The sequence below is a fragment of the Acomys russatus genome, chromosome 27 (genome assembly GCF_903995435.1).
Source record: "Acomys russatus chromosome 27, mAcoRus1.1, whole genome shotgun sequence".
NCBI classification, from domain to species: Eukaryota; Metazoa; Chordata; class Mammalia; order Rodentia; family Muridae; genus Acomys; species Acomys russatus.
The window spans coordinates 53,178,414-53,188,557 of NC_067163.1; the positions used below are offsets into that span (position 1 = coordinate 53,178,414).

Genomic DNA, 10,144 nt, shown 5'->3' on the forward strand with positions numbered 1-10,144 from the left:
AGATATGAGTTCGTTCTCTTGCCAAGACTCATTTTTGTCCATGGCGAGGCATTTGTTTGATCCAAACACTGTAAGTTGGTTTTCCCAATAAAAGCCTGGCTTCCAAAGGTAACCTGGTTGCTCTAACTATAGCTTTATTTTAAGCCACCCCCAGTGCAAAGAAGTAGGAAAATAGAGTGAGAGATATCTTATTGGGAAAAGTAAAACTAAGAAGAAGCCCTTAGTAAAATTGAGGAGGGGGAAGAAAGCCAAACCAAAGTCTGTTTCTCCCTCTTTTCAATAGTGATACAAATGCAGAGGGGAAGATATTCATGTAACTCTAGATTGCTTGTAGGGAACCTAAAAGCAAATTGGGCACATGCCTGTCAGGGTAATATTTGCAAGTGTGCAAAGGGATAAGGGAGCAGAATGCTCATGTGCAGACATACGATAGATGCTGAGGGGTGGTATGGCAGACCTAAGTCCGGGGCAGCCATGCTGCTGGTATCAGCCCTTTGAGATCCATGTGAGAACTTCATTAGTTCTCATGAGTCTTGTGGATAATTGTCAAGTGTCCCGACGGTTCCCAGACTTAACCAAGCGTGACGTCCCTGGTTCTTGGAACAATACAATGAAGTGTGGCTGAGACTCAATACTGAAATTCTACTCTGGCTGGCTCTAAGGTTCTGACTTCTCTAAGGGGCCATATATTGTACAGCAGAAAAGAGGCTGGTATGACTCAGCTGAAGACCATTAGAGACCACCTTGGGACCAACTACCATTTCCCACCCCATAAGACCTCACAGCAGTTTCCTCTATGTATAGACCACTTCAACGAATAAAGACTAGGACAGAAGGAAGCCCCTTGTAATGCTTTGGGGCTTTTAATTGAGCACACGTGAGAATTACCTGTTACTAGCAAACCTAAAGTGTCTTCCCATAGGTGGGTTGTTTGTTTTATTGTTTTCCCCTGTGGTTAACAGAAATCAACATGGGGGAAACACGTAAATCAGTTGTAGGTACTGAAGACTCAACATGAGGGAAACACGTAAATCAGTTGTAGGTACTGAAGACGTCAACATGGGGGAAACACGTAAATCAGTTGTAGGTACTGAAGACGTCAATACTAATTTGTGTATCTGGCTTAGGCATGCCAATCATCAATTATCTTTTTAGAAGGACTTAGCTCTGGAGAAGAGATGAAGACAGACAGAGCACTTGCTAGCATGTGCAAGGCCTTCAGTTCCATCTCCAGTTCTGCAAATAGAACCAACTATAGAAATAATAGCAAGAAACATGCTCAAATGAAAAAAAAAAAAAAAACACATCAACTTGACAAGTTTGCTTTCCCTTTAGCAAGACAACAGGATACGTAACCTACAACATAGAAATAGCGTGAAATCAGTTATGTACTTTTATTTTATATTAACAAACAACTAACTAAACATATCATCTGTTTATTCTTAAAAAGAGTCTTATACGTTGTGTAATAATTGGAAATACAGACATCATTTAAACTTCACATTTTAGAACATCAAAGGCATATATGAAAACAGCTTTTATTTGACAGTGTTTAATGTGTATAAATATAAACAAGACTTAAAACCTATTTGTACTTGATAAGTTAATAATTAGTCGTAGGTCAGCCAGGTTAAACTGACAGTTTTATTAATCTTCATTCAAAGGAGATAACCATTCTGTAAATGTATAATTATGTTTTATACGTACATCTGTAAAAGAATCCTGGTGTTTTGGGCATATTAAATATTTTTGTACCTTTTAAAAATGTTAAGAAGCCTGTGCAATAGAAATGAGAATATCTAGATAACAGAAATTCCTTAAATCTGTAGCTAAGTATTCTTTGGGACAACCTTTTTGCTTCTTACATTTTTATACAAAATACCGGTTTGGTTAGCTATAACTTTTACACTAAACGAAAAGTACCACCCACTTACGACCACTGACATGAAATGGAAGGAATGTAGCTACTTCAAAACATGAAATTACAGATTAGATTAACACTGACCCTGTACAATAGCTGAATTAACCATAGTGTAACATTAAAATAATCTTACATAATGAGCCGGCATTCAGATCCATAACACTTTTATGTAAATTAAACATATACATAGCACAGATGTATTGTAGACAGTCTCCACATTTCTTTTCTCGTTAGCAAATGAAGACAATCATGACACATGTAGGCAGTGTATAAGGGCTCTCAAGTCTGCTTTGATCCCGTTGTTAAGGAATCCATATAGGATCGGATTAAGACAGCAGGACATCATGCCTAACAAGTGACAAATGCAGTACACCAGCTTGAAATGTCTATTAGAAATAAGGTTGTCATTGAAATCAGTCACCACGTGGAAAAGGTGAAGTGGCATCCAGCTCACGGCGAACACGAGTATCAATATGGTCAGTCTGTAGAAAACACTCCGAGATCTCTTCTTTATCCTAGTGATGGAACGCTTGACTCTCATCTCATGGGCGTCTGAGTTTTCTTCGGCTTTCACCTCAAAGCAGATTGGGACCCCTGGAATGACCTTACTGGATGAAGACAGCTGACTTCTGACTGAGCCCAGGTTTTGTGCAACTGTTGGGCGGTTCTCCTGGGAAGGTCCTGCTGGAGCAGGTAGCACACATGCCGTCTTCTTGCTGTATCTCCTTCGATGCTTTCTGATGAAGGAGTAGCCCCACTTTTGGCTGCTTGGGGGTTTTGCCTGGCTCCTGCTCTTCTTGGATGGCTGAAGAGTTAAGTTGATCATCTCGTTTTCCTCCAGTCTGGTTTCTTTGTGGGACAATCCACAGCTTATGCTCCGGCAGACACTGGTATGACTTACTGTTAGACACACTAAAGGCAAGATATACTGAACTAACAATAAAGAGATTGTGAAAGCAAGTCGGTATGAGTCAGAGGGCCATGACTCAACACACAGATACTTGCTGCTCAGCAGTGCTGAGCCAAAGGTTTCCTTCAGTTCCACAAGACTGTGAAACACAGGAAGGGGAGAACAGATGGCAAAGCCCAGTGTCCAGACAGTAGCTATGAGGAAGTAGCCATGGTTTGCCGTTAGATTGTTAGATATGGGGTTCTTTATCATGTGATACCTGACGATGGCAATTGATATTAAAATCAGAGTTGAAACCAGAACTGACACACACTGAAGGAAAGGCATAATATGGCACATGGCTTTGCCGAACATCCACTGATCCAACAAGACAGAGGTGAGGGTGAAAGGTGAGCAAAATAGCACTACCAAGATATCGGAGAAGGCCAGGTTGCCTATGAGAAAGTTCACTGTAGTCTTCTGATTGCGCTTTTTCATAACAGCCATTAAGATAAGTAGATTTCCCATAAAGCCAAGAAGACTTACAAATGTATAGAGCCCAATCAGAAAGTATTGTAAATCATCCACACTGCCTCTGTAGTCCTCCCAGACAGGGAAGGCAGCATTCTGAGCAGCAGCGGTATTGTTCTCTGGGACAAATGTCTTGTTAAAATGTTCTTCAAATTCAAAATCCATACTAGAGTCCTGCTTGGAATAAGACAACGTCCATTAGCAGCATGAAGAAAAATTGCATACTACTATAACTTTCATGTACCCAGAGCAAAACCAAATTCTACAGATTTCTTTCATTCCCTTACAAACCTCTTTGATCACAAATTAATTATTATTTTGTTCTATGTTTGGTACAAATTCATCAATAATAGTTACAGGCCATTTAGGTATATTACCTGTTTCATACACCATTAACTTCTGCTCAAGTCACAAACTCTGTTTTTCAAATTTATTTTCAAACTACCATAAGCAATGGCAAAGGAAAAAAATATAGATAAAAACTTCGATATGTAATTTATAATAACAGAATACTGCTACTCTCTGGTCAAGATGCTTAAAGTATAATATTAGTCTATATCTTAGCTTTTAAAATTCTTTCCTTTCTTATCAAGGTCAAACCTAAATGTCACTGTCCTGCATCTGTTTCTTACTCTAAGTCTCAGGGAATATTGTAGAAGAAGAGACAGGAAGAACAGAAGAGTCAGTAAGTTGGGGGAGTGGTGTGGAGTGCTGGCGTCAGGGCCCGACCTGGTTGTTGCTCTTTTGATCTCTTAGCCGCTATGACTATCTGCACAAGCTCTGTACAAGAACCTGTGTGCACACACTCTGCTGAAGAACGTAGAGAGATTTGTGGGACCACAACTCTACCTTGGGATTTATAGGCAGTTAATGATTGATGGGAGAAGGAGAGACATTTTCTGCAGAGATGTAGCCATTGGTAATATACCTCTTCTCCTTTAAACAAATCTTCTCTAATGCCTTTGAAAACTCACTGGGACACACACACACACACACACACACACACACACACACACACACACACACATCACACACATCACAGGACACTAGAGGGGAGGAGGGAGAAGGTATTGAGGTAACATGATCAAAATTTGTTATGTACGTTATGAAAATATAAGGAAACTGGTTGTTATGAATAACTGTTATATGCTAATAAGAACATTTGTAAAGTCACCCATGCTAACGTTTCTGGTGCTGAGTTGGATGTGATCATGTTAGAACTCCCAGGAAAGTGACGGTACAGTTATCTGACACTGGTGTTGCAGTCGGCTTCATGTAGCCATCCCCGTGCCTCTAGTTTATGGTACTTGCTTCTAAACAACGAAAAGTACAACGTACCCCTGACTCTCCCTGCTCCCCACCCCCACAGCACATGGGCCAAGTAACTATATCACTGTATGTCAAATATTTATGAATGGATAAAATTTTTTTCAAGCAAAACTCAACTGACCAAAACATGATTCAGTTTATGCAGTGTTTTCCATACATATAGCATTATTCCAAAACTAATGTGTATACAGCATTTGTTCCTTACAGGCTCAGGAAGCTGACTGAGTAACTGCAGGTTAGTCTTACGACTTTGAAGAGTGGGCTGACCAAGTGTGCTAATGGAAAACCCATTGTCTGTTTGTTTTTTAACATTAAAAATGACTTATAAATAAATATCTGCTCAAGAAAGATCCCATGAGTTTACATTGTCTCCAGGAAAAAAAAAATATAATTTGAATTTAAATGTATAAGTAAAACTAATGAGACCTCATAAAATTTTTCATATCAAATGAAATCAGTGACAATTATCTTGTCTTACCACGTCATCTCCACAGATAATAGAGCTCTTGATACTGTTTGATGCAGTGATAAGTGTCCTCTAATACATCAGAAAAAGGAAAAAATCTATTTTTAAAAACAACTGAGAGCCTTTTTGTGACAGATTCTCGCTACCATGCCGAGGCTGGTTTTGAGCGTTCCATTACTCTGCTTCAGCCCCTGAAGTACTTGGTGTACAGACGTGACAACACGCCCAAGGGCATTTCCAGTTTTCAGAAAACAATTTCCTAGTGAACTCTCAATACAGCAGTAGTCAACTAACCCTGGTAAATATATATTGTTCTAGAACTCAGACAGACAGACAGACAGACAGACAGACAGACAAATGATAGATAGATAAATAGATAGATAGATAATAAGTAGATAGACAGATGGATAGGTAAGTGACAGGTATATAAATATCAGATGGTACATTGATAGATGATTGATAGATAATTGGTAGATGATAGATACATAATAGGTATACACTCATACATATAGTTAACACTTTTATAGTATATCAACATATATTTACCTACTTACTTCTGCAACCATAACTGAAAATTACTGAAATCCTAGTAAACAATTTTCTCCTCAATTTCTGAGGGACCTACAGGTCCCGATTCAATACATTTCCAAACTAGGGATGCTTTTGTTCACCAATAACCATTTTAAATTAAGACTAACTTTGGCTTTGTGTCCAGCAACATTCACATAGTTATTATTGTATGAGCAACATTAGACCTTGTTTTTTCTTCCACACTGCTACCATGGACTCCACACCGGTGGGGAAAACTTCCAGAAGCTAGCCACACCCCTCCAAAGATAAAATAAGCTGAAAAACTCCAGACCATGTTCATTTGTCTGTAGACCCTAACCAATAATTTCCATTGGTTCTGACTCAAGGGAGAGAGGGGAGCTGGTACGAAAGTGACTCACATGGTCCCCTGAATCATCCCACTCACCATATGACTAGACAATAGCCTTCCAGAAACTGGGTAAGTGAGGGTGCTTCTGATGGAAGCAGCCTTGACTCGTGCTGCAGCCCATTTCCTGAGTTGTGATGACTGCTGGCTTCTGTGTGGCTTTTTTTATGATCCTATTTATACCTGAGATGTGCATGGGCTGCTTGTAACAATATTCTTTCTTGGCCATATTTTTGACTCACTTTTTTTGAATCAACCCTTTTCTCGTAAATTGCAGGTAGGTCAGTCGTCACTAATTGGATTTCTTTTTTTTTTTTTTTTTTTCGTATGACCAAAGCAAGGATTAGGGACAAATTGGATACAGACATCCACAATGGATTTGTGCTTTCTTGCTATATAACACTCAGAATAAAATTGCTGTCAATTTCTTAGAAAATAAGGAAACGCAGCAGAGTTTTTGCTTTTTTTTTTTTTTTTTTTTTTTTTTTTTTTTTTTTTTTTTCCTGCAACAAAAAATACGCTTTTTGAAGACCAGAGGCAAAAGTTAATTGGTAGAGTGCTTGCTTCTCTACCATGTGTAAGGCCTTGGGTGCAGTCTCCAACACAAGCACACACATATGCCTATACATGTATATAGTTTGGGGTCAAAAGTCATAGTATCCCCAAAACAAAAGGTCCCACATCTTAACTAGATTAGATTAGAGTTAAGGATATGTATTCACTATTATAATGACAATGAGAAGCTTAATGAAACATGTCAGACATATTGGATGCTAAGTAAATATTTGCTACTAATCATTTTAGAACGGTATCTTAGTGTTCCCAGATTTTAAAATAACAGAAATGAACGGCCCTGGGGACCCTCAGGATATGGTACGATTGCGTGTGTGCATACCTGTGTACATATGTCTATGGACACCCAACAAATAAGGGCCTTTAAATAGCCTGAAATGAGACATTTATACAGATAATTGCATTGATAAAGACACACAACCAACAGGGAACCAAAGCTGCCAAAAACATTACAGCACTCTCTAGGTAAGCGAAGACGTATGCAGACTGCCGAGTCTTTACTAGAACAAGTCTACTTTAAATATGTGGAAAATGCTGTTGCATTTATTTTTTAAAAAATTTCTCCTTTCCTGGCAGATCAAAGAAATACTGTCTGAAGAATTCATTGGACAGTGGAGAAAAAAAATGGCTGAAGGCATTTCTTTCCTAAATTATTTCTCTACTTTAAGAACGTAGAAATCGCAGATAAGTTCAAATGGAGGCTACATTAATGAGTATCTGAGTAAGATACTCCTTGCCTTTGAGCAAGTATTTACTGAACACCTACTATGCTCTGTATGCAGTTCTGAGTATGAACACGGACACATCATGTGTCCATCACACACGCACATCCACACATGTGGCAGCCAAGGTAGTCTGAACAGGAGGCACCTTCTGCAAATCTTAGCTCCCTTGAATGACTCCTCACAACTAAATTATAGATACTGCAATGTGTGTGGGAGGACAAATTAATTGCTTTCTTTAAAACTGTCTCCTTATAGTTAGAGGACAATTTAACCACTAGGCAAGTTTGCCCCATGAGATGTACATCATCTGCTTTGCAGTGGAAAACGTGAAGTAGAGGAGCTACTTTGAAATCAAAATAAATGATAATTAAAAAAAAAATCAAAAGATCTCGCTTACACCTTTACTTTCTCCTTTTTTGAAAACAACAACAACAACAACAAACTGCTTTTCAACAGTGCAACCATCAACCCCTCACAGTAAGTTTTATGCATCTTAAGTACTTTATAGATAATGAAAGTAATGTCCTATGAGATTATTAATCCACTTTGGATTACTTTGGAAGATGTGAGATTTGTGGTTCTTCAGCACTTACACAAAGAAACATTGCAGGGAGAAGACTGTTTGAAGCTGCTTGAGCTCTTGATTTCTACCTAGTTCTATACCATGTCTTTTTTTTTTTTTTTTTTTTTTTTAACATGGCGGGCTCCCTCACTGTCACAGTTTCTGCCTGGAATTCTGAAGGTCAGTTCCCCAAGAAACACAGTGTGTGGTGGTGGGGGGGGGGGCGGCGGGGAATCATTAAACTATGGCAACTTTACAAAAGTAATTTCATTGTGAGGATTTATTGTAATTTTTCTGACACTGCGACAAGAGAAGTCTAAATAAACCCTTAAGGGTTTTGAGAAAGTAGATAAGCAAGTTCTGTAAAGTAGTAAGAGGAGAAACTACAGTGAACCAAAGGATAAACAAACAAACAAACAAACAAAAAACTGATCTCTACACTTAAGTAGATTTCTCTCAGGATAATTCCTTGCTTAATAAAAAATTGCATCACTCTTCTTGCAAAAGATTCCAATCTTGAATATATGTAGTGCTTTTTTAGCGATAAAATGTTAACTGTCTATTTGCTGAGGTCTCGCAGTAATGGCACAGTTCCATGACTCCACATACTCTCATGGTGGTCTGTTGTTCTGCAAGGCAAAATCCCAGGGGAAAAGGGCTCTGGACTAATACAGACAGTCCTGCAGCCCTGTTCAGCTAACAAACATGCAGGTATCCACCACTCTTCTGCTTATTCTAGACTCTTAACAACAAACATAGTGTCTCCCTCCTTGAGACATCTGGAATTTGAAATGCATCCATAAGCTATTATCTATAAATTATGGCATTTTTCCCCTTTTTGGGCTTCCATCTAACAACATGTTCTTTGAAAAGCTAAACTACAAGTCTGTAAACTTACGGATAAGAATTCCTTTTTTTTTTTTTTTTTTTTGGATCGCGGGTGTGTGGATGGCTATTTCCTGCTCGCAGTTGACTTACAGGCCACCTTGCAAACCTTAGTGCACAGCTGTCTCCCGGTGTGTGGCCAGCTGTGGGACAAGGAGGCAGCTGGATTGATGCATCCTGGGCGCCTCAAGAGCTTGTCTAGGACTGTTAAGCGCCCTGGACACCCTGTGGGCTGTGGTTTCCCATCCTCAGACGCCCACTGAGGTGTACCCCAGGCTCCCCTAAGCCAGGACAGAGCTCGTCCAGCCCTCCTCCCCATCCACGGGACCCTCCTGGGAGGACCCAATAGGGTCTGGTAGGAGCCTGCTCCACTGCGAGTTTGGAACCGGGGTGACCTACCCAGCAAGGAAGGATTCAGCTGCAACCGTTTCCCGGCTCTCCCTTCCCGCCTGACTACTGCGGTTTCTCCACATCCATCGCCTTTCCCAACCGCGCTGCCTCCCGATCCTCACCCCACCCTCCTGGAAACCGCAAGATGCTCCAGAACCTAGGATAGAAACATGGGCTTCGGGGAGGGGCAGGCGAGGCCTGGAGTGGGTACCTCGGGATGGCCCGGGCGCCGTGGGTGCCTGGACTCCGGGATGCGATGCGCGACTGAGCGCGGCCGCTTGTCTTGTGCTCGCGGTGGCTGCGGAGGCAGCGGCAGGAGCAGGACCTGGAGGCGGAGGTGGGGAAGGAGGGGCTCGGAGGCACCAAGGTTTTAGAAGCGCCTCGGGAACACGTGACAGTCCCCCAAGACCCCAGAGACCCGGCTCAAGATCGCTTGCTTAGGGCTCCCATAGCCAGGTTTAGGGACATCCCAGTGCCAGGAGGCCGCAGCTCTTAGGCTTCAGGATGTGTCCCTGTGCGTGCTCTGGTTCTAGGAGTTAACTTAGGGGTCCCCCGGGGTGTTTGCCGGTGCTATCCTCAGCCCCATAGTGACCTGTGTGGGAGTGGGCGTTTTTCTGAGAGCTTTTGTGAGGAAAAACCTTCAAGGCCCCGGTTTTCTTTATGAGAGGGGGGAAAAACCCGCAAATCCTCAACAGAACAGCTTCTTGCCTTTCTGAAGGAAAAATGCCTAGATTGGAAGTTGAACTAAACCTGCAGGAAATACGCTGTGATGCACGGTGCAATATCGACAATGAGACCAACTCCTACTTTAAGGGGTAGGTGTGGGTGTGAGCAAGGGACCCAGGGCTGGGGGAGCTGGAGGGTGAGGGTGAAATGGAAATCAACCCATCACCATAACACACCCTTTTCCATAACAAAAAAGGGGTGTGGGGGGGT

At 41.1% G+C, this 10,144-nt stretch overlaps 1 protein-coding gene across 2 annotated transcripts; it reads right to left on the bottom strand.

Annotated features, from left to right (window-relative positions):
- Positions 1–1,690: 1,690 nt before the first annotated feature.
- Npy5r (neuropeptide Y receptor Y5) lies at positions 1,691–9,612 on the bottom strand. 2 transcript variants are annotated; one of them, XM_051169928.1, is made up of 2 exons: positions 9,420–9,612; positions 1,691–3,515 (listed from the first exon to the last, which is right to left on the bottom strand). In XM_051169928.1, exon 2 carries the CDS (start codon positions 3,504–3,506, stop codon positions 2,169–2,171), a length of 1,338 nt encoding a protein of 445 aa, XP_051025885.1. In that variant the 5' UTR covers positions 3,507–3,515; positions 9,420–9,612; the 3' UTR covers positions 1,691–2,168. The 2 variants fall into 2 exon arrangements, with proteins under 2 accessions (XP_051025885.1, XP_051025886.1); XM_051169929.1 differs by having other exon boundaries at positions 1,691–3,518.
- Between the last annotated feature and the right edge of the window lie 532 nt (positions 9,613–10,144).

Bases quoted from the DNA above. Each gene is read 5' to 3' on its own strand.
- Npy5r (XM_051169928.1), bottom strand. From the start codon at position 3,506: ATGGATTTTGAATTTGAAGAACATTTTAACAAGACATTTGTCCCAGAG.